General features: G+C 34.7%; 1 protein-coding gene and 1 long non-coding RNA gene across 2 annotated transcripts in view; one reads left to right on the top strand and one right to left on the bottom strand.

Annotated features, from left to right (window-relative positions):
- The window catches only part of DNAH8 (dynein axonemal heavy chain 8), a 143,423-nt gene that overhangs the window by 83,443 nt on the left and 34,732 nt on the right, over nucleotides 1–25,248 (bottom strand). The window contains exons 19-37 of the mRNA XM_081315187.1: nucleotides 24,036–24,151; nucleotides 22,985–23,091; nucleotides 22,308–22,413; nucleotides 21,166–21,349; nucleotides 18,928–19,124; nucleotides 17,980–18,106; nucleotides 16,644–16,879; nucleotides 16,440–16,544; nucleotides 15,861–15,974; nucleotides 14,763–14,825; nucleotides 13,190–13,290; nucleotides 10,192–10,329; nucleotides 9,546–9,786; nucleotides 7,087–7,286; nucleotides 3,356–3,509; nucleotides 3,076–3,239; nucleotides 2,430–2,532; nucleotides 2,091–2,195; nucleotides 837–998 (exon numbers count right to left, since the gene is read on the bottom strand). Coding sequence (XP_081171313.1) covers nucleotides 837–998; nucleotides 2,091–2,195; nucleotides 2,430–2,532; nucleotides 3,076–3,239; nucleotides 3,356–3,509; nucleotides 7,087–7,286; nucleotides 9,546–9,786; nucleotides 10,192–10,329; nucleotides 13,190–13,290; nucleotides 14,763–14,825; nucleotides 15,861–15,974; nucleotides 16,440–16,544; nucleotides 16,644–16,879; nucleotides 17,980–18,106; nucleotides 18,928–19,124; nucleotides 21,166–21,349; nucleotides 22,308–22,413; nucleotides 22,985–23,091; nucleotides 24,036–24,151 — 2,723 coding nt within the window. The remainder of the gene's footprint in view (nucleotides 1–836; nucleotides 999–2,090; nucleotides 2,196–2,429; nucleotides 2,533–3,075; nucleotides 3,240–3,355; nucleotides 3,510–7,086; nucleotides 7,287–9,545; nucleotides 9,787–10,191; nucleotides 10,330–13,189; nucleotides 13,291–14,762; nucleotides 14,826–15,860; nucleotides 15,975–16,439; nucleotides 16,545–16,643; nucleotides 16,880–17,979; nucleotides 18,107–18,927; nucleotides 19,125–21,165; nucleotides 21,350–22,307; nucleotides 22,414–22,984; nucleotides 23,092–24,035; nucleotides 24,152–25,248) is intronic.
- Nucleotides 1–25,248, top strand: part of LOC308660687 — a 43,357-nt gene that overhangs the window by 11,291 nt on the left and 6,818 nt on the right. The window contains exon 2 of the long non-coding RNA XR_014024788.1: nucleotides 18,628–18,710. This is a non-coding gene — a long non-coding RNA (uncharacterized lncRNA). The remainder of the gene's footprint in view (nucleotides 1–18,627; nucleotides 18,711–25,248) is intronic.

Here is a 25,248-nt window from a genome sequence, read left to right as displayed (position 1 = left end):
AAGAGTTCATCTATTTCTTCTGATTGGTTGGGTAGCCTGTAATATACACCTATGGTAATGTCACTTTTTTCCTCTTTTATATTGACCCATATACATTCTGGAGACATTTCATCTTGGGTCAGAACCTCTGAAATCCTGGGGACACATGGGGGTCTCCCATTTCTAAAACTGACTGGCTCAGCAGGGTATGGCTGACTGAGGAGAACAAATAAGTTTGAAATGCATATCAGTCTCCCTTTAATTCTTTGTTAGCAATCCAAAAAATTTACACAAATATGAGCTGTCATGCTGTGACTACTGCCTGTGGATGGCCTTGGGTTAGGCCAAAACAGGAAATAAGATTTGTCCCATGTTTGGGGCCTAGCGAGGTATTCCAAATACTTAACAAACACTTAACACACACACACACACACACACAGACACACACACATATATACTATATATATAATTAAAGAAGCCACCATGTCATATTGCCTGAATACTGCACATAAGTATTTTTTGTCTCTTCTTTCACCCCTTTTATCTTTTCCAAAATTGTTATTGTTGCACCACTTTTTTTACTCATATTCACTTTATACAAATCTAGAACAAACCATTGTCTAAATTAATCAATAAAAGAGGGACCAAATGTGTTAGCATTAAGCCATTGTAATGTTTACACGAAAACAAATAGATCTGTACACTATTAATTACTTGCTTCATTTGTTGTCACAAACGGAAAGTTACAGTTCACAAAATTATGTAAATGTTTCCATGTAAATCTTTATTATTGGCATGTAAATTCAGCCTCTTCACATGTTTGTGTTTGAATGCCAACTAGTTTTCAAATTTCTCACCTGTGCTGGGAAATGATATAGGAAATTTAGTAGTTGGAAGCTTGGATCGCTAATCTGATAAAATGCCGCCCGAATTACACAATGTAATGAAGACTGTTGCATTTTCAATAAGTCCAGCAGCCAAAGCTCTACAGGTCCTTTTGCATTTACTGGGGTGTCCAACTGAAATAATATATAACACATACATGTTATTACCCATTATGGCTTAGCATTATGTTCATTTCAGGCCATAATACATTCACCAAATGTGGTTACCGGTATTTGTATTCAACAAAATACAGTATAGTATTTAAAAGTCCCGACCTGTTGAGTATGTATGCAACAACAGAGATATACATAGTAGATAAAAGATATGCAGGAAGATTGTTTTCCTTTAATGGCTGTAACTTTCAATCTATTTGATTCTTTCCTGTTCTGATACCAAAATTCTTAGGGAACGTTCTGAAAGATGTAATCTAATTTGTCTGGAGGAAGATTTGCTTATTTCTTTCAAATAGCAGTAACTTTGAAAGTTAATATATTTATTGAAAAAGAAATAATTTATTGCTATATTTTTAAACATTAGATATATATGTTGCCTGACAGAGTGCCAGAGTATTACCTATTGCTGTTAATTATGGATTAGTAAAACAAGGCTATCTCAAAGCTTAATATTCATTAAAACAGTGTTTCTTAAAGTGTGGTCTCAGGGCTCTGTAAAATCAAAATTATCTGCCACCCTATGTTGAAAAATTATATAATATAAAAATCCAATCAATTGTGAATAGTGGTATATTCAGCAATGAATATATTAATTTTAAACTTTAATACAGTAAACACAGATAAATATATCATTAAAAGCTCTTTTGGGGTCCACCATAATTTTTAAAACTTGAAGAGGTTCTGAAACATAAATGTTTAAGAAACATTGTATTAAAACATGTTATAAGATTAATTAACATACAATATATAACATAATAAAAAACTATGAATACTACAAATGTACTCCATACCATCTGACTGACAGTCATTAAAAGATAGCCAAATCACTTTAACATATTAAATTCCACATTTTCAATAAAATTCTAAACATCCTTTGGCAAATCTTGCAGTGGGCAGGGGATTATTTATAGCTAAGATAATTTAATAATTTTTGTTTTATATTTGGTTTGTGCAAAGTAACATGAGTTTCTTTTTAATTTAGGAGTATTTTGCAGCATAAAATAACTATTTTTAAAATTAAAATTATACTAATTTAACAAGGTAAAATTTTACAGGAATTTTTTCTCCTTCTCTTGATACAACTGTCATAATGCGATCATAATCCTTTGGGTGAAATTCCACTTCATTTATATTGTCAGATAAACCAGGGAGATGTGGCTAAAAGAAAAATGAGACCAATTACAACAATATAATTGTCATTTAAATTAGCCATTCTCATAACTAAGATTATGTGTTAAAGGAAAAAAATGTAAAACTGAAGAATTGTAATATAAGCTGTTTGTACTGATAACTATTCCAACGCAGTTCAATATTCACTGAGGATTTATCATATGATAAATAATTATCCATCCATATATATGAGTACAAACCTATATAACATTTGTAACCTACCTGAATAGTGTGAGAATCACTAGCCTGTCCAAGTATCTCCAGAAGGGCAGGATCAGAAATAAAAAAGAATCTAGGAAACAGTAATCTTTTTTTTTCCAAATACCTTTGGAAAGAAAAGAAGTATATTTCAGAAAAACATTCATTCTCCTGTTTTATAAATATGGTTTTTGCTCCCTTTAAATATTAACAGTGAATTAAATATGCAGACCTTTTACTTCAAAGAGATGTATAACAATACTCTTTTATTTTGCAACTTCTTTTAATTACTTTCTGAACATTTTAAAAAAATGAAAAGAAATATTCAAGGCTAGAGAATATAACCAAAATTACATACGCAAGTCTAAACTCATAAATTTACAATTAGCTATAGCATGCTACATATTAATCTAAAATGTTAATATTCTCTCTTTAAATAACAATATTCTTAAAAATTGTCCTCCAAAAATAATTTAGAATGCCACTAGAATAAGCAGATTAATAAAATAAAAATAAAAATGCACTGTTGAATTATGGCAATAATGTTTATTGTTGTTGTTGTTGTTATTATTATTATTATTATTATTATTAATTATTATTATTATATTATAATATTATATCTTAAGCCAGCTTTTTTGCACCATTGAAAAAAATATTAATACATTTTTACCCTGTAAGTGATTTCTGGCATACTTCCAATTGTTCATGTAAATGTGGTAAAAGTTGTCCCATAGTTTCATCTCCAACACAACAGCTAACTACATTGGGATTTTCATGTGCTCGCTGCATTATTTTTATCCATGATTTATCAATGTTTTGAAAACGTTTTGCTTCCTAAATAGAATAAATTCATATTCACTTGAATAAGAATCAGAGGACATTCAAGCTAGATACGTTTAAGCTTAAATATTTGCACAGTACAGCAGTAGCTGATTTACCTACTGATTTACCTGGGGTAACTGCTTGGCGATATCCCCACCTACAAAAACAGCTTCAAGGTAAACCCAGAGGTTTTGTACAATCAACCATTCTTCAATTATATCACTGGAGGTGCTGAGTTTGAATACCCAGTTTTGAATATCTTTTTTAAATGGTGCATTGTATCTAAAAAGAGAAGGCAAAGAATAATTTCAGGATTTATATTTCTCAATTATCAGTTGTTTTAGCCTCTAACAGTAAGAGAGGAATATGAACATTTGCGTAAAAGAGAACAAGAGAAAAGGGCAGTACATTCTTAATAATAATCTAAACATAAACAAATAATTGGCCCTTAAGTTAGCAGTGTTAATGATGAAATCCCATGTCCATGGAGATTCTCAGTCATCCAGGTCATTGTTTGGTCCAAAGATGTTTTTTTATGAAGAAGCTTCTTGGATGAGAAGCGAAACGTCTTCAAAGAAAAACAAAGTACATTGCAAAAGCAATCTGTCCATTGCTTATAATACAGAATGAGAAGTATAATGCTTTGGTTGAAAATGCCCAGATGACATGAACTTCTTCTGTCGTCACATACGTAGAGCTATTGCCAAAATGGGAGAACATGGTATTGGAAGCAGATCGAGTCTATTGTATAACAAAGGAACCAGTGATTGTTTCCTCAGACAGTTATGCAGCAGGAGGCAACTCTGAAGGCCAAAGACATTATCACCTGGCAAATGAGGGCTAAGCTATTCTTTACAGTTACTGTGTAGATTCTACATGTTACAACGTTGTTTATTTCCCACAGGCCAAATGGGCTGAATGCCATGACCCATTTTTTCAGCATTGTGAAATAATGTGAGTAAAAGCTATGGCAATCTTTCCTTTGTGTTAGGCACTTATTTGAGAGTTCCCATGTAGACTGCAAATTTCATCGCTGCTGTAAGGAGCAATCAGATGATGATTAAAACTTAATAGAAGCAAAGAATCAAACCCTATGCCATAGTTACAAGGAACAATAGTTAGAACACTTGATGATCCGTTTTCATTGTTTCATGGAGATAAAAGTCAAAAAGACTTTCTGGAAGCGTCCTTTGGTTTATGGCAGGGATCTTTCCACAAAAAGCTTCTGTTAATACAGCTCAGCTAAAAAAACTCTGGAAGTGAACAAATACAAAACTATCTTATTGTAAAACTATTAGTATGGTGCATAATGTCAAATAACGTCTCTATAATAGCTATAGCCAAAGTGGGAGAAGTTAATGGGGGCGGCTTATCACGTCTGACAGTTGCCATGCTTTTATTAGACAGAAATGCGGTTATGCAAGGAATACAGCTTCATGTTTCATCTTTTATTCCTTTTCATCTAACTAAAGTACTGAAGTTTGCAGATGATACAACAGCCATTGGTCTCATCTGAGACGGTGATGAATCTGCATTCAGATGGGAGGTTGAACAACTGGCCCTGTGGTGCAGCTGGAACAATCTAGAACTGAATACACATAAAACTGTAGAGATGATAGTAGATTTTAGGGGGAGCTCTCTTATTCTATCATTTCTTACAATATTAGGTAGCACAGTATCCACAGTAAAGTCCTTCAGGTTTCTCCCAGGATTTGAAATAGACACCTAAGATTAGAATCATGATTAAAAAGGTGCAATAAAGAATATTCTTCCTGCACCATCTCAGAAAACCTATACTACCCAAGGAACTGCTGATACAGTTCTACAGAGAATTATTAGTCTGTCATTTGTACTTCTATGAGTGTCTGATTTTGTACAGTAACTAAACAGGACAGGCACAGACTTCAACAGATAGTTAGGACTGCAGAAAAAAAACAATTGCAACCAGCCTCCATTCCATTGAGGACCTGTATACTGCATGAGGCAGAAAGGGGGCTGAGAAAATATCTATAGACCATCATATCCTGGACATAAACTGTTTCAACTACCCACCTCAGGACACAGCTATAGGGCATTGCATGCCAAAACAACTAGACACAAAGACAGTTCCCCCCATGCTATCACTCTGCTAAACACATAGTTCCCATAGCACTGTCGATGCCTAAGCATGTCTAACCATGTAGCAGGACTGTATTACTGTTATCCTTCTCATCTTTCCTATTACCTATTCCTGTCGGTAATTTATGACTATCAATTTGTGGGCCATGAATTCATGTACACCTAACCCTAACCCTAGAATCAATTTCATTGGCAATGAGACTTTCCAATGTATTTTAATGAGATCCACAATCAACTCCAAAAGAAAAGCTGTCAACTTCTCTTTTCTTAGAAAATCACTAAGAATCGCCCTCTAGCATTAGCTTTTGGGCATGAGTCCAAGTACGCCTAACCCTAACCCTAGATTAATTATCATTGGCAATGGGAGTTTCCCATGTATTTTACTGTGGTCCACAAACAATTCTGAATGAAAAGCTGTCAACATCTCTTTCCATAGAAAACTGCTAAGAATCTATCCCTAACATTAGTTTGGGGCCATAACTCCAATTAGACCTAACCCTAGTTTAATTTTCATTGGCAATGGCATTTTACCATGTTTTTTTTACTGTGATCAACAATCAACTCTGAATGAAAAACTATCAATGTCACATTCCTTAGAAAACTGCTAATAATCTATCCCTAGCATTAATTTTTGGCTATGACTTAAAGTAGATCTAACCCTAACCCTAACCATAAACCTAGATTCATTTTCATTGCCAATAGGATTTTCCCATGTATTTTACTGATGTCAACAAACAACTCTGAATGAAAAGTTGTCAGTGTCAATTTAATAAGCTTCTAAGAATCTATTCCTAGCATTAATTTTTGGTCTTGTCTCCACGTAAACCAAACCCTATCCCTTGATTCATTTTCATTGGCAATGAGATTTCCCATTTGTTTTACTGTTGTCCACAATCAACTCCGAACGAAAAGCTGTCAACATCTCTTTCCTTAGAAAACCTCTAAGAATCTATCCCTAACATAAATTTTTGGCCATGAGACCAAGTAGACCTAACCTTAACTCTCAACCCTAAATTCATTTTCTTCGGCAATGTTTATTTTCACATGTATTTTACTGTAGTCTGCAAACAACTATGAATGAAAAGATATCAATGTTGGTTTCTTTAGAAAAGCCCTAAGAATCTATCCATAGCATAAGTTTTTGGCCATGTCTCCAAGTAAATCTAACCCTAACCCCAACCTTAGATGCAAAGATAATATGATATTATCTACAATATTTCCTATTATATAAAGATAATATTCTTTTCCATTCCATTCCATTCTACTTGCCTCCTCCTTATTTTCACAAGCTTGCTAACCTGATGGCATGCTGTCTTTTACATCTCTCACAAGAGAAACTGGGAAAAGTTGCAGAGCTGCCTTGCCCAGCTCAACTACATCACAGTGTTACAGAGGGATATATTTGTAATGTAGCTCTGATATCAACATTAATTAAGAAGTACAAATTTGTCTAAATGCAAGGGCTGTTTTGCTAGATGTTATCATTTATACTGAAGGGGATACAAAACCTCATGCAGTAACACACACTGACAGTGTCTTTGCTAGGTTGGAGAGGCACCTGATAACTTTGCAATAATTGCTGTCAGCTTTGATTAAATCCAGCCTCCCTTTCCTCATTTTCTAAACAAATGATCAGTATGGCTAATGTTGACGGTGCTGGCCTTCCTATCTGGAAAACAAGAGGCAGTTTGCTCAATAATTAAAACATATTAGTAGAAATAATTAAAATTTGTATAACTACCTGTTACTCAGCAGAGAACCCAGGACCATTAAGCTGTCCTCCATCATTGTGATAATTTCAGAAGATTCTGTTCCCTTGAGAAGTAGTTCTCCTCTTCCTTTGAATGCTGAAAAGCTCAGGACCTGATATGCCCAGCTATCCACTACTTGCGCCAACTTAGCTTCAATATCTTTCTCTTTAATAGCAGATATACAAATGTCCTGTCCCGAAAAGAAACACCCTCGAGCTATGCAAAACACAAGTACGTGTATCTCTAAAGCAAGTTATAAAAACATGGCAAGAAATCTAAACCTTATTTCATGGAAAAATGTCATGCTGGGACAGAAGAAGCACCTTCTTTAACTGGAGGAAAATATGAATTGATTAAAGAGGTATCCCTAAGAAAAAAAAGCACTTGCTTATATAGGCCAACGAAAATAGCAAGAAGAACTTGGGGATGGGGGAAAAGCTAACATTCCATATTCCCTCCATTTCTCTGCTTGACACTTGTGACCCCAGATCAATAAAAACAAGAAAAGGCAATAAAAGGAAGGATGCTGAAGCCATAAATTGACTTTGTATGCTTCAGACAACCTGATCTCCAGAAAATGATGGTCCATTGTAAAATAAAAATACTGCACAGACATTCCTGAGGCGGAGAGGATCATTTTAACTATACCACTATATAGAGTTACTCTGAGAACAAGATGGGTAGTACCTAAATAAATAATAAACTATCTCAGGGATTTATAAGATCCTTGACATATGGGTAGTTTACAACTGAGGAGTAAAAATGGTGATATCTTCACGTTAATCCAAATATGAAGTATTACTCTTGTAGACTGTTTTAAACATAATAGATTTCATTTTAGTTAAAAAAAAGGTTACTAAACTTTACTATACCTAAAGGATAATTTAGGAAAACATTTCAAAAGTCTAATCTCAAGGAGAGTTTGTGGTGTACCTCCGAAAGTTTTAAGTATGTCTGGTAATGTATTAATACTGCTAAGCTTGTAAGCCGCCCTGAGTCTTCGGAGAAGGGCGGGATATAAATGGAATTAAAATAAATAAATAAAAATTGACAGCTTAATGAAACCAGAACCACACAAGGTAATTTTTGAACATCAATCATTCAAATATTGTGTTTGTCATGGCAAATACGACAGTTTCTAAGTGCATGCTTTAAATATACAGTATCTATTTAAAGAATATTTTGCATGTTGTCTATTAGGCCCCACAATGTGGTTTACAGTAGGAGCAATGTTAATTGCTCTTATACCTTGAGCAGTCAGATTTTGGTTGATGGGACTGCATTTCATGATTTCCGTTATGTACTTTCAATCCAACTATTTTATTTTTATTTTTTTGTTCCTTCAAGTCATTGTTGACTCCTAGCAACTACCTGGCCTAATCTCTGCAGTTTTATTGTCAAGATTTCATTAGTGATTTGTCACTGTCTGCTTCCTAGGACTGAGAGAGAATGACTGGATCAAGGTCACCCAGCTGGCTTTGTGTCTAAGGCAGGACTAGAATTCGCCTCTCCTGGGTTCTAGTCTGGTGACTTAGCTACTACAACAAACTGGCTCTCCTATTGGGCATTAGGGGATTTGAGACATTTTATTATTTATCAAACTAAGTTCATCTCACTAATTCCGGATTTATCAACAGCCTTTGAGTTGAAAATATCATTATGAACAAATATAACAATGTTTTAAAAAGTAGAAATGATGAACATATAACATGGAAGTCTGCACAAATCTTTCATGTAGAAAAATGTGACAGCCAAGTTCTTAGGAGAACTTAAAAAATTAACATTTTGCCTTAAAATATGGGCTTTACTGAGGCAGGAAGGTGAGTTTCATGGAAATCCTTCTGCTCAACTTTTTTTCCCTTCAATTTTTTGCCCTTTTTTGTTGTACTACTAATAATAATGACAGTTTTACTTCCTGTTGCTATTGAAGTCATTTTGCATTAATCTCAGTCCTTTGGATATTATAATAATGTAAAATACAACATCAACAGTTCCAGTGACTCACAGCAAAAATGCAAAAAAGTAAAAACCATTCTATCTGAGAGCCACATTCATTTTACGAGTTTGCATGCTTTTTGATAGGTCAAATCAATCACTGGGATCAAATATTAAAATATGTAATTTCCAAGAATACCTATAAGTGGAATGGAAATGGAAAAAAACCCCTCCATTATAACTTATTTCCTATTAGGCATGCTAAGCCTACACATTATGTATTATAATCTTGTGTGTGTGTGTGTGTGTGTGTGTGCATCTTTGTGTTTAGTGTGTGTGTGTATTTATTTATAAAATCTGTTTGTTACCCATCTCGTATCCAACAACTCTGTGCGGCTTACAACATAAAAACGTTGAGAAATATTAAAATCACCCATTGTAAAATCTACAGCAGATAAAAACATTTGTATGTTCCCTGATGTTAAATATAAAATGCAGCAATAGGGAAGGCTACCTCAATATCATCCTTATGCTTGAGAAGTGGCGCTTCCATGATATTCCGAAGGCAAAAGGAATCAGATTCCACATCAAATGGGTGCCCAGTTGTTTCAGAAATTCTGTTCCAGTGTCTCAGTTTCATAGCCTTGTTGGTCATCATTTCCAGAAGTGGACAAGACTCACTAAAATCATCTATTCGTTTTTTAAGATCTAAATATGCTTGCCAATCTTTAAGCCCTTTAGGTAGTTTGCGGCACCTTTCATTAGAAAAAAGGTAATAAAAATACTATTCTAAAAGAAAATTAGGAAGAATGAAGAGAAAAGCAGAGCAACTGTCTAAACAAAAATGAAATCCCATATGAAATAATCCAAAAGCATGCCTTAAAAAGTACAGCTTTGTCTATTGCATCTTAAAGGAGGGCAGATTTAGCCTACAGAAACTCAGTGACTGCATACTACTCTTTCCTTCCAAATAGGCAATTTCCCTCAATTTGAACCCTCAATTTGCTTTATTTAGAAAACCAAAGAAGGAATTCCAGGAGTGGCCAATGCTAGCCTTTGACATAAATAAATCTATCATGGAAAAGGATATAGAATTATCAGAAATTAGTGTTAAAGTTAAAGAAATAGAGTACAGAAGGTTATACAGAAAGCAATCTCACCTGTTTTGAAACTCCAAAAGTTCAGCATTGATTTTTTCAATATCAACATCTCCCCAAAGAATTTCATAATAGCCACTTATATTGTTCATCACAGTATCATACAAACCATATAATTTCTGAAGCAAACTCAACTCTTTCCTGTAGGAGAAAAAAGGACAAGATTAATTATAGTAAAACTATTAGAATACCTTCTCTTTATACAAGAATGTGATTAGAAAAGTATAGGCAATTCTGAAATTGTAATCTTAGGAAGTGTGGCATAAAAATGTAAATACTAAATCATAACTGATTCAAATTCAGATTTTTGTAAATGTGCTTTACTGGATTTTTGGAGACATTTCATAACATAGCAAAATTTTGAGAGTGGTTAGGTTGGGACATACTAAAACCCTAGGCCTAGTAGAACATCATGACTGAATGAGGATCTGAACTGAGGTTTCTCCAATGCTCTGTGATAAAACTAAAAACCTCTTTTTAATGACCCTGTAGCCCCTATTATTTTATACTTTTATAATGATTGTTCTTAATATACTTTTTGGTTTCTTTGTTTGTTATATGCTACCCAGAGACATTTCTTGGGAAATGGGAGGCCATATAAATTTGATAAATAATTTATTCTTGATTTATTCTAGCTGGGATTCGTATCCACTGCATTTGAGATCACAAACCTGCAGAAATGACACTGCATGCTACTGAGATTCCAATGGAAGGAAGGAAGGAAGGAAGGAAGGAAGGAAGGAAGGAAGGAAGGAAGGAAGGAAGGAAGGAAGGAAGGAAAAAAGGAAGGAAAAAAGGAAGGAAGGAAGGAAGATGAATATGCTATATGTCAGGCATGTCAAACTGCTGGCCTGTGGGCCGGATGCATCATTCTGAAACCACACCCACCCCATTGCCGGCAATGGGGAAAAAGTCGTGATACGTCACGAGTTTGACAAGCTTGTTATATGTCAGAGAGAAACACAGGGAAAGGTAAAAAAGTAAAAAAAAATCTCACTTCACAGAACTTAAACCTATCTCAATCTTTCAATTTGACTTTATTATCTTATTTCCAGCATGCCAGATGGAATTTTAGTTAAGTAACACTTCTTTATATTCTATTTTTACTCTTCCAAACAAGGGAATGTTGGTAAAAAATGAGTAAAAAAGCATTAGATATTTGCTGTCCAACCTATTGTTAGAGATGATATCTATGGACAAATGGAGCTGGTCTGATGGACTACAGTGAAGTGGCAATTTCCCAGGAAGGAGGAGAATGAGACAAGAGGTAGTACAGCCCAGAGCTGGAGGAGACAGAGGAAGAGTATTAGGAAGCCACTCGCTAGAATCTCCAAGGGTATGAGTAGTAAGGGTTTAAAATCCAATCTGGCTCAGTCACCGGGACAAAGATTTTGTCTTCTGAGCTTTCAGACTCATGCTAGAGCCCATCTTCAGGGAACTTCTCTCTACCAGTGTGTGCTGTTCTGTGTGTGGTATTTATATGGGCATGCTGAATATGGGTTTTTTTTAGATGCTGATTGGGATAAGTTGATGGCTAGCTTCTAAGTTGTTGGCTGTTGTTTGCTTCTGCTGCCCAGCCCTTGACTTCTAAGTACTTGATGTGCTGGTGGTAAATCAGTACTCCTGTTGACTAGTGAGGAGCCTGTTTTACAGGCTTCAATCACTTCCCTGGCTGTTTTTATGCCAGCTGTCCAACATTGTAAATGCAATTGTAAAGATCGCTTGGAGGTGGGAGATACTTCCAATGTAACCTATCGAATCCTCTCCATGGGTTGTCCCTGATGGGGAGGAAGCTAACCACCAGATTGGAAGAACACAAGTGAGCAGTCAGATGGTACCCAAACTCATTGGTACCCTCACATTGCAATGAACAAGGACATACATTCAATTTAGCAGCTACTAAGATTGTTGATAAACAGGCACAAAAACAGCCAGTGAAGTGATTGAAGCCTGTGAAACAGGCTCCTCACTAGTCAACAGGAGTACTGATTTACCACCAGCACATCAAATACTTAGAAGTCAAGGGCTAGGCAGCACAAGCAAATGATAGCCAACAACTTAAAAGCCAGCCATCAACACATCCCAGACAGCATCTAAAAAACCCACATAAAACAGACACCATATAAATACCACACACAGAACAGCACACACTCTGCTAGAGAGAAGTTCCCTAAAGATGGGCTCCAGCATTAGTCCAAAAGCTCAGAAGACCAAGCTTCTGGTCCCAGTGACCGATCCAGATTGCATCCTGCAGCATTATCGTGGACATGTATATTTGCCTTCATTAGCAAGGGTTTAATCTGGCAAGATTCTGTCTATTGTGTATAAACAAATAAAGAACTCTGACTGGATTGTTCTACATCATTCTTGGCCATGCTTGACATCTATCTGTCCATTATCAAGAAAACTGTATGAAAACTAACTAGAATGGGATAAAACGTTTGAATAAGAAGGCAATAAAAGAAAGATGCTGCTTGAAACTTGATTCAATGCAACCAATGAGAAAAATATCAGAATTTTTTTTTAAGAAGTTGGACAGGGACTCAGAATTTTGCCAATTACTCCTCCCTGATGTCCTCCTTCATGCATATTAATCAGTGTTTCTCAACTTTAGCAACCTTAAGATGTGTGGCCCAAGGAATTCTAGGAGTTGAAGTTCACACATTTTAAATTTGCTGAGGTTGAAAAATACTGACCTAGAGCAGCATCACTGCAAAGAGTTTAGAAAGATTTATAGAAACTATGCTTTGCATGGTTTTCCTACTTGGTTATCCATGTATCCCTTAATGCCTGTTTCCTGTTATCATAGATACCTTTTTTGATTCTGCTACCATATTTACTCTCACCACAGAGGTGGCCCCTTAATCCTTTTTTCATTGTTTTTAGGATTCTTTTTGTTTTGCCAGTTTGGGAGAAACACAGTGCAAATGTCTTTTTCCCAGTCTTGTCTTTCAGTAAAACCTTATCTATTCCAGCAGGTAGAACAATTTTCCACAGTTACCTGATTTTATGCAAAATTTCATAGTCTGTGACAGGCAATCCAAATAGCTGCTCACCAGATGAATATGTAATAAACTTCCTCCAGAGCTCATCAAAATTGGCCTAATAAATAAAAATATATAGGAGTTAAGAGTTTAGATCATTCACAGATAATCTTTTTTTTCCTTTTTTTGGGCTAACATTTTGATAGCTAAATGTCAGTGGTGTGCAGAACCAAATGAGAAATATACATTTACATATAACACACATTTATACAAAATTTGCCTTATATAAATGTTTGTGCCACCAAATAAGTCGTAAGCCATGACATTTACTTGGCAATGTTCTTAAGTGGTTTATTACTGCCTTTTACATGTATATTTTATGTTCCAGTCTACTCATGGTCTTGGAGTTCTCTAGTGATCTTCCACCCAACTTCTAAACAGACCTGCGGTGGAATCTCTAGCTATAAATGGAGGAAGGGGTTTAGATTAGGAAGTGACACAGACCTGACCCCCCACCCCCCAAAACAAACAAACCAACAAACAAACAAATGCTGAAGTCCTTATCTGGCTCTTCCCAAGACAATGCAGTGAGTCTGGTGAGATTCTTGTAAATAAGCGGTGAATGCTCCAACACTGGAAGTTTTTAAGAAAAGACTGGACAGCCATTTGTCTGAAATGGTATAGGGTTTCCTGCCTGAGCAGGGGGTTGGGCTAGATGACCTTCAAGGTCCCTTCCATCATCATCATCATCATCATCATCATCATCATCATCATCATTATTATTATTATTATTATTATTATTATTATTATTATTATTATTATTATTATTATTATTATTATTATTATTATTATTATTATTATTATTATTCAACTCTGATCAGCTCACAGTACCATTCTGGTTCCTTGTGCCTGTTCTTGGGAACCAGATAAAGACTTCAGGGATTGGAGGGGGGGGGGTAATGAGGTACACATATAAAAAAAAGAAAACAGCATACTGTATATAGGGATGAAACCATACCCCAAACCTCCTTGCTAATATGATATCTATTTGGTTATCTTGTTGTCCAGTAGAAGACCTTATACTTCACAAAATTAAATAGCTATGCAAGATTCAGGCTAGTCCAACGGCTCTCCAGGTGCCATGTAAAAGGTGAACCTCAAAATTATTATAATAGAAAAGTATCAAAAGTATCAAAAATATGATTGCATAGACAGTGATAATGGAAAGCAAAATATGTTTAGCAATAAATGTACTCATGTATTAACTGTCAGATTTGCTGCAATATTTTTATTAAATTGAGATATACCTATTTGGTTTGTAACTGCTAAAATGGAACAAATCAGACACAAAAAACCAACTAACCTTATTGTAGCTTCAGAACACACAATATACAAAATATTGGTTCTTAATTCAGCTGCACAAAGTGATATTATTTTTTATTTTAAAAGTGCATTAATAATTTTTATAGCTTCCAAGATAAAACAGAATTTTGAAAAGCAACATTCAGTAGAATATAAATTGAAATATTTTCCTTTTTAGAGAGCTGATAGATATCATGCTACTCAATTTAACATTCAATAAAATTTTACCTGAAATATCTGTAATCTATTGCTAGCTTCTTGAGGTGGTGTATTTGGAACCATTGGTCCTTCCTAAAACACACAAAATGTATCAAAACTAGTTATTTGATAAGATTAAATCCTAGGTTATAATCTTTCAACAGAGACATTTTACAATCACTAGGGTGTGAAAATTTAATATTATAGGCCATTATGCTTTACATTATTTCTGTACTTGTTACAGCTGTGTAGCACTTTCAAAGCAATTATATGATCTGGAGAAAGATTGTAGCTACTTTAAAAGATGTTTGACAGAAACAGTGCATGTTGTACAGCATGTCATGTTGTAAAGTAGAGTTTGAGAATTAAATTTGAAGTGCTTCAAAGCTCTATTAGGTATAATTATTTTCCTTACATATTTATTCCATATTTGTGGAACAACAGTATCAAAAGCTTTTCTTTTTTTAATTAGATTACTTCATTCATATCAGATTTTAATCCAGCCATCACTGAGACCACAAGTTTTGTAAACAGTGATTCAAGGATAAACATTGATAAGTTAGCTTTATTTATTGCAAAAAACTAGAAATGCTGACTATGAACAAATCTAGCAATTGCCAAGACTGAAATCCAATCCATATTTATAGTAGAAGCAAAAGCAAGTTTGAGGTCTGTTTCCCCTACCTATGCTCCCTATCAAGACCTAAGATCTTCCCATTCTGAACTGGGAAGAACATATTTCCCTTATCCTTTGTTATGGTAATGAATCATTTTGATTTCCAGTTCTCTGTATTCGACCTTAACAGCTTTGGTACTCAAAATCTCTGTTAGGCCCAGAAAGAATTAAAAATTATATTTTTTATGAATCTTTGTGTATTGCTGCTTAGTATTTCAGTTAGGCCTCAATAAGGTATTGGAATTATTAATAACTCAATAAATTATTATTGTTGGATTAAGTTTTCTTCAATCTATAGTATTAAGTCCTAGTCTTAAAGTAATTAGATTTCAAGCATTTGGAGAACAACTTAACAATTTAGTATTTTAAATCTCTAGAAGTAAATATTCTTTGGTTAAAACAACGCTATACCAGCTGTAGTTTCTTAACAACTCCCATATAAATAAAGTTACCGTCTCATATGATACTTCATAATTTGACACATCTTCACGAAAAACTTCAACTGCCTCCAGAAGCTGACCCTTAAACTTGGGCTGGACTTGAATTAATTCATCCTGGACACTAGCCTGAAATAGAAATAAATATCTGTAATAAGAATGAAAAATAGTTCTGATTATAATTTATATACGTTTTCCCAAATCTAGAGCCTCAGTAGATTATTATTAATTTTATTTAAATATAGAACTGTGAGAACAGAAATGATCCAGTGTATACCTATTGGCAAAATTTGAGGAAAATAAGGGATGTGGGAATGTGAAAGAAAAAATGTTCAAGCTGAAATTCTTGGTGGATTATACAGAATGAATTAATACACTGAGGCTATGAAATTAAGATATAGATTTGGGCAGGAATATCAATTGATGGCTATTATATAAATTCCTGACAGAATGGAAATTTGTAGGTAGTCTTGGAATTTTGTAGAGAGCCATATACCAGGACTATTGCTATTATAGAACAATTTCATTCATTTTGTATATTGTGAGTTTATATTCATAAACTATTGTTATATAATAAGCTTTTAACATACTTACTGCTTTGCTCTGAAGCTTATTAAAAGAGTACCGTAACGTATCAACACCTTCTGATTCTTCCTTTGTTACTTCAACTTCAAATCTATATAAAATTGTGTAGGCTTCCTAAAACAAAACCAGTATCACACAATTCACACTATTGAACATTCTTATTTTTTAAAAAAACACTTGTTTCAACGAGATTCTTGCTTTTAAGGAACTTACTTCAATGGGTCCCATTGTCATATCCATCTCTATTTCTTTATCACGTATATTGGCCAGAGCTTCCATAGCAAAACGAACATCATCCAAATCTCGAATTGGTCGAGATAATTTTTTTAGGTACTCCGTTACAAAACTTATCATGTCTTGCATTTTTTTCTTGTATTCTTCATTTAGATAGCGACAGAGCAACATTTTCCATGCTTTTGCTTCAATTGAAAGAGCTAATTTCATCGGCCCTGTTGAAAAATTGTCATATTGCATATGCCAAGCTATTGAGAATGTGAGAATGCACTGCTCTAAAATAGAACTGTACTGTCAGAAAATTTACAACTTATCATCTGGGCCTGAAATAGTTGTGACACTAGTTATGCATGCCTAAAGAGCTTTGGGTTTCTGTTGTTTGAACACCAAGTCCCTGAAATATTTTTGCCCCAAAAGGCTAAATGTTGAGAAATGTTAGCTGAAAATCTTAAGCTTTCAAACTCAAAAGTTTTTAAAACATATAATCAGGTCTCTATGCTGAGTTGTTATATTCTTAGTGGTTGTTTGTCAAACTTGAAAGAGGAAGCTAAGTCCATAGGTTCCTCCCTCTGAATAGAAATCTTTGTGGTCCTAATTGTTTAGAATAGCTAATATACATTCTATATAATCATATACTAGTTTTCATGCTGCACAAAGATTTAGAGACATTGGTAATTATACATGCAAAACTGATCCCCTTTCTAACATGGCTGGAATTGATGGAAGATAATTTTTGTATCATCTTTTTAAGACCATTTCTTCTTTAAAAATTGGTTATTATTGATTTATGGCCATGGCTGGAGTCATGCCACATTTTAATCTTTTTTCTTTGTGATATTTATCATATTTATTGCTGGTTTTGATAATTTTATAGATTCCATTTTTTTAAAAAAAATATAAGTAAAACTATTACTGGCTATATTAAAGGCATGTTTTTTATATTTTAGTCAATTTCTATTAATATTGCTGTGCCAAACTTTTCATTAATTATTGTCTTTTCACATTTTTTTAAAGTATAAATTGGACAGAGGTCAGTACGGATCTAGAGAAGCATAGAATCAAGAGATTGCTTCCAAAATAAATCATCTTCAGAGAAGTCTTAATGAAATGAATAGGCATGTTCTAAGCATGATTAAAGCTGATCATACAAAAGCAAAAATATTGATACAGCTATTCACATAAAATTAACATATGTATATTATTTAAACAGATATACTACTGCACCATTTTTGCTAATTTTATCTATGCAAATATTTCTGTCTTCTAACTGTTAGATACTTTTCCAAATATTGCAGCCTCTTACACCATTTCATACCTGTATTGAGTTCAATGGGGCCAACAGAAACTGTTGGTTTTAAATCTTCTATTTCCTGTTCAAAGGTAGCATAATGAAGAATTTCTGATCGGATCTCAGTCAGAGATGGATTATTGGCCAAAAATTGCTGTGAGGAATTGCAACCATTAATATTGCTTATTTAACTATAATCAAGTTCAATACCGTATTATTTCAATTCTGGTCCTTTCTACTAAGTCACATACATTGAATTGCTATAGGTAAACCATAAACAATAGATTTGCTTGTGGCTGTGCACATATTCCTATCCTCTTCTTCATTGTCTCCCTTGTGACAATATCTCCCCATCAACTACCCACTCCTAGAATATCCAGGAACTTGTTTTTGGCTGCTGAAGGCCACAGTTTGCAGATGGTCTATGTTGCTCTGTACTATAATGTAGTACAGCCCTACATCAATTGCCAAAGCTGGTTCTTTAACTTTATTAGGGATTCTGAATGTTACAAAGAGATAACTATTGTATACAAAAACACATCAAAAGGGTTGATGCCAGACCCCATCTCAGAATCCTTATGGGACTAGAGAAAACATCATTATTACTCAACAACTGATTAATTGTCTTTCTCATTAGTTACATAAAAAATGTTCTACCCTTCTATTCTTCCCCAGGAGGTGCTATATGTGCATTGATGTCAAAGAAACGACAAATCTGGCTTTCAAAAATGACAACCTGGCTTTCAAAAACAGCACTGGTAATCCTTAATAAATGACTGAATGAATTATGTCAATTTGTTGAGACCTGATTCTAAGTAGGCCTCAAACATTTGTAATTCCTTCAGTGTAACACACCATTATTGGATAGCAAGTTCACTGCTAATGCTGAAGATGCTGTTTTACAACTGCATTGCCTTTTCCTTAAACTGAAACTATCTATCTTTCACATGCCAAAAAATCCAAAGTGGGTATTACCTGAACTTTAGCATCCCTGTCTTCTGTCCACAGGGCTTTATACTTTTGAAAGTCTTGCAATGCTTCACTTGCAGCTTTCCTTACTGAGTTTACAGCTGAGGACAAAAGCACAACTAATTTGGATATATCCTTATGTTCTGCCACACCTGGATAAAAATTTCTCAGCTTTCTAGAAGGAAATGGGTCCTCTAGTGTTTCTGGAAAAAAATTAACACACCGCACAAATACTTCATATCTTTAATATATATATATATTAAACAGCATTGTGGATTTTATATATATATTTTCTTGACTGCAATAGAATTTATTTATTTGTAATATGACACATTCACATCACATTTTGATAAAAAAACACCACAAGATGTAAAAATATAAAATATGAAATATGAAATATAAAATATTACAAAACATATAATATTTATATTATTTAAGTTTTTGTTTTATTTGTCATAGCCAGGAAATCAACAAAATACTGCAGTAGAACAATCTGTTTAATTGGCCAGATGAGATTATATGTTTTCCAGAAAAGAAAGCAGTAGTCCCACCTATGTGAAATATTGTTAATCTCGTTGGCAGGAGACAGGATTCATCTATTCATCCCTATATCCTCTCTCTTAACTAAAATTTATCAGAAAACTGTAGTTGAAAATGTTTTTAGTGCAATTTTTCCATATTTTCAAATGGGAAGAACTAAAATGGTTGGTAAGAGCCGAACCTATCATGGTTCATTTATTTTAAAATAATATTTCCTGAATATTAAGCTGCTTCTCTGATTAGGACTATTTAAACTAGCTATATATCACTATCCCTGTCTTTCAGTTTAAATAGTCCTAATCAGAGAAGCAGCTTAATTGTCCTTAATTTTAAAAATGAAAATACTGGTCAAAAAGGGGTTTTAATTATTTAAAATGATGATTCTTATAGTGTTATATCTGTATAAAACCATAGGGCATATGTTAATACAATAATATTATGAAGTTAGAGTACTAGAGTGTTTTTCATTTAAATAAAATGTTAATCAGAAAAAGGTTTCAGTACTAATGAAACATCCTTAAAAATACACATAAAGAAAATCATCAAACAGGAGATGGAGAGAGACTCCTTCCGCTCCACGTTCAAGACAAGGTACTCCCAATGTAGAGCTAATACTGAAACTTCAAGAGCAACGATTTTTTATAGATGAGTCCTCCACAAGCATATTTTATTTATTTATTATTACATTTATTTGCCACCTGTCTAACAGTTCTAGGAGACTCTGCCTGTTTTTAAAGGCACCACGTTAATGGCCCTCAACACTTCTTGGCTTGGAGTTACAGGGAACCATTCAAATTGTTCTATCATAGCAGCTACATCATACTCACTAGTGTGGAATGAACACAATGGGAAATTCATAATAAAAAAGTGTAGGAATACTGGCAAATCAGTTGCAATTCTAGTTTAATTTTAAACTAAAGAGTAACTATTGTATTAAAGCAGTGCTAACTGGGTTAGAGGCAACCCTATCTTGCTAACAGTTATTGTTTTATTAAAAAAATAGACAAAATAGAAAGTTTTAAAAAGTAGACAAAATAGCAAGAAAATAAAAAAGAAAACAGTAACAAACTTAATAAGAAAAAGTATTACAAACTAAGTACATAAAGTACATAGTATACATAAAAAATTTACAATATGTTAACATTTTCAGAGTAAGGGAAATAAATGATCATACTCTATTGGTTGAAAACTATCATGAAACCTGTGCCAAAGAAAGGTACATTGTACTATTTGAATTCGTAAATGAAATAGCCTTTTCAAAACCACATTACAGACCTTACATGTGTTTTATACTAATTATATTAAAAGTAAACTAATTTCTCTATAATGACATGATTAAACATCTAATTAAATCAGCTAGGTTTTCTAACCTTCTGGTGTTCAAATGTGCTGGACAAACACCTATAATTCTGAGTCTATGAGTTCTTACGAGAGGAATAATTTAAAATAATTGGAGGGTTAGCTAATTGATAAAACTAATTTCTATTATGCTTTCATAATTTATCGTAATAAGAGATAAAATGCAATTCTATTCTATATATACCTATTTAAGAAAGCAAACTCCATTCAGCATGTAGGGATCTACATCTCAATAAGCATGGTTAGAATTCTACTGTGACTTTCTCCTGGGTAGCTGAAATAAGGCTGAAATTTTAAAAGCAATATTTTTAAAAGAGGGGGAAAAAAGAGAAACAGGGATCTCACTTTCTTCTTTTTTTTGTAGCTTCCCTAATGCACTAGGCGATGTAGGAACACTGCCTTCCCCCTGGTTGTTGGATTTTAACAAGTGATGTTGGCCCCAGTGAGCCACACCCCGGCTTACATCCAAGGTCAACTGAATCATACGGTTGATGGCTTGCTGGATATCATCCAAACTGGGCACCATCATCTAAAAATAAAGGGAAAAAAGACATTTTTCAAGAAATACATATGGTGGGTTGGTTATTACGATCAATCACCAGCTCACTGGCGCAAAATTATACATTTCAATGCAGCATGTGTAAACTATGAAATATTCGATCTGCACATTCAAATGAAGTGGAACATGAAAGCTGCAATTTTTCCAGGTTACAGAGAAAGAACCAAAATCTTAAGTGTGTATTGATCCATCACACTACTAACATGCAGGGTTTGAGCTAGTGAGTAGATTTTGGCAAATTTGAAAACTGTTCGTGCACAGTTTCTCTCTACATCTGTCCTTCCTCTTCCAGAAATAGACAACACTGGAATGGAATAGAACTTCTATTAAAGCTTCCTTCTTGTGACCCAGAATTTCCAATATTACTAAATGGTGCAATAATATGAAACACTTCACTTACTCTAATATACAGCTAAAGCCATGTTGTGTTGTGCAATTTTAATTCTAGAAATTAGGAAACAGAATGTCATCCATTTCTTTGCAGTTCAGTTGAGCCTGGAGCTTTTCCTACATTTGAAATTCAATGAACTGACTTTGACAAGAGCTGAAAATAAATCCTGAAGCACCTTAAAGCAAATGTTTACAATATAAGCTTTCATGGGCAAAGTCTTCTTTCACAGCATGCATGAAATCAATATTTCTATATGATATTTGTGTATTTAGTGCTACATTCTATTTAAATGTATTTTATTCTTTTAATTCATTTTTGTTACCAGATCAGCTTTCCAAGCTTCTTGTCTCTTCCTGACACATCCATATCCTTTTCTCCTGTCATTTTAACTATATTTGCAATTGTCTATTGTATTATCCAAGCTTTTAATAAACATGTTAGGTAGCACTGCACAAGTGACATGGTCAGAAGAAATTCATAGATGATGGATTACCTCCTCTGTGATTGCAAAAATCACATATTACAAAAAACACTTACCACATGAGGAATGGCTAAGTGCACTTCAGCTTTCAGAAAAGTAACAACATCTTCAGGTTTGACTGTTGTCTGAGGTAAATAAGGCAGCCGTCCAAAGTTGGTGGAGCTGAACAAGAAATGAGGATTAAATCATTTATTATATTAAGCGAGAACTCAGGGAGAAAAGGACTATCATGGGCTTCTCAAAGGAATCTGTTAGGCCATACTGGCACTCACCACTCCCAGGGCTAAGATAGGCCATTGATTAAAGCTTATTTTATATTTAATAAATAACAAAGCAAGAGTAAGCACTGCAAATTTCTGTACTACTATATCCAGCTCTACACATACTAGTTTTATAAAGATGAAACATTTTGAGTTAAGATTAACTTCTGAGGAATGAGCATACAGTCAAAAATCCTTGTTTTTTAATGAAAGTCATAGTGCTACCCTACTGGATTAAGAAAAAATACAAATACTGAATCATTACTCTTATGGTTAAAAAGCAAATGATCAAGGAATAGCAGGTGAAGTTAGGAATTCAGGGATTTGTTTATTTCTTGCTATTGAAAACTTTATTGGTTCTTAAGGAAACATTCGGCTGGAATTTTCTCATTTGTTTCTTTCTGCTGGTAGAAACAAAAGTGCCAAGTGTATTAGGGCAGGTGGGAAAAAATTTTTTCACTTATATCACGTACCTTGAAACAAATACTCTTCTTTTAAGAGCATCTAAGGATAATCGTGTAGTTTTCTGCAGGCTATCCAGCAGCTGATGGCTAAAATATGCAACTACCTCTTTGCATTCCTGCAGTGAAAAGTAGCAGTTTAGATTCATATCAACTACATACCTGTTCAAAATCATTCAGCAATTTACTTCTTCTGGCATAACCCATGAAGGTTACTGATGCTGAATATCCTGCTGAAAACAACATTCCTATGTTCAGCTAAATGAGCCACAAGAAAAACTCATGTAATGCAAATGAGATCTGACTCAGAGCAAACCAACTTGACGAGGCTGATTTCAATAATGAACTGAAAGCACAGCTAGGTAATAAGCATGGATCTAAGTCAGGGGTCTCCAAACTTGGCAACTTTAAGACTTGTGGACTTCAACTCCCAGAATTCCCAAGCCAGCATGCGCTGGCTGGGGAATTCTGGGAGTTGAAGTCCACAAGTCTTAAAGTTGCCAAGTTTGGAGACCCCCGGTTTAAGGGATTCCTTAGACGGTATTGGCAGAAAGGAGCACCAGGCATATACTTTCTTCTCCTTGTTTATACGTGGCGAGTATAAACCTCAGAACTAAATCTCACCAATTGAAAATTGGGTGAGAAGAAAAGTTTCTAGCAAAAAAGAAGGAGGGGATGGTTTTAGCACCTCTCCTCTTTGCCACTTTTCTATTTTAAATCCTACTGTATCAGCAAGATAATTCAGCACTAAATTTGTCTAAAATTTTGTTCAATTAAAACAGTTTTCACAGCATGAAATATATTAGGGGAGTTAGAAAGATATTCATCAATGATTCTAATAAATAATGCAATTGTTTTTAAATTATTTCCATTATTTCAATAATATGTATATTGAATAAATCAGACATGTCAAACTCACGACGTCACGTGACATCGTGCAACGTATTGGGAGGGTTTTGCCATTGCCGGCAATGGGGTGGGCATGGCTTCCACATGACGCTTCCCGCCTGTGGGCTAGCAGTTTGACACCCAAGGAATAAATGTTCAATAGGTGATGAAATACCTTTTTGAATTCATCCTCTTTTTCACTGTCCTCAGCTTCTTCACTACTAATCATAATTGAAGACGCTGAAGAGAGTCTCTCTTCTTCTCCACCTCCAAATGCTACATGTTTTCCTTCTATTTCAAATAAAAGAGAAGTGAATTCATTCAATCAAAGCCATGTGCATAAGTTGATATAGTATATATTGTGGGAGAGTTTGCATCCATTCACACATTCAATCTAAGATCTCCACAGAACCCTACATAGAATAGATAGAGCACAATACATATTGCTTCTATCGGGAGTCAGTTACTGGTCATATTGTTTGAGCCTTTGAGATATGCACTGTGTTCTGAACCAACCCTCTTCTCGCAACCCCTATTCAAAAAGAAGAGACTGGAAAGCGTCCAAGGCTAAAAGGCTTCTGCCAAGATTTAATTACGCAGTTAACAAAAACACTAGAGCTTGTCTTCTCAAGCGGAAAAGTTGCTTTCAGCAACCAGCCCCTCCCCAAACACTCCTTTTATTGAGAGCTCAGGGCGTGGTCTCCCTGTGCCTCCTCCCGAGGAGTCCTGCAGCCTTTCTTTGTTTGTTCCTGCTTGACTGCCTCCTGCGTCGGGCGTCCTTGAACAGGGCCAGCTGTGGGTCATCTTCCTCCGCACTCTCGGGCTCACGCAGCTGAGAAGAGGTCCCCGGCTGAGGACTCTGCAAAGCCTTCAAACCGTCATCAGCCGGTTCGTTTCCCTCCTCCCCCACATCTGAGTCATCCGATACATCGGAGCCGGCTGTCGGACCCACAGGCTGGCCCTGAGTCACAACACACTGATGTAAATCTTAAGAGAAACATGAAATGGGGGCAGAAACATCATAGGAACAATTGATTCTCCACCTAAGAGAGGAAAACCCAACTGATTGTACTCCTGCACTTAATGACTTAGGCACAGAGCTTATAAATATAATAACTATTATTACATTGCTAGTTGTTGGTTTTTTTTAAAAAAAAACCCTTTTATACAAACTTTGTGTCCAATAATATTACATAAAACCCAGCATTTGGAAGATAGTCTATTCCTCCAAACTGGGACTCAAGAGACACTGAGTCTTCACAAATCACCTTGTCAGACTGGGGTTAAGATGTATACCTGGTGTCTTCAGTGTATTGATGATAACCTGACTCAAAATTAATGAATGTCCTCACCTACCAACCTCAGGGAAATATTAAGCAAGGGATGGA

This window comes from Vipera berus, assembly GCF_964194415.1.
Source record: "Vipera berus genome assembly, chromosome: 1".
Classification (NCBI taxonomy): domain Eukaryota; kingdom Metazoa; phylum Chordata; class Lepidosauria; order Squamata; family Viperidae; genus Vipera; species Vipera berus.
Note: the sequence above shows the minus strand (reverse complement) of the source record. Positions and strands in the feature narration are given on the sequence as shown.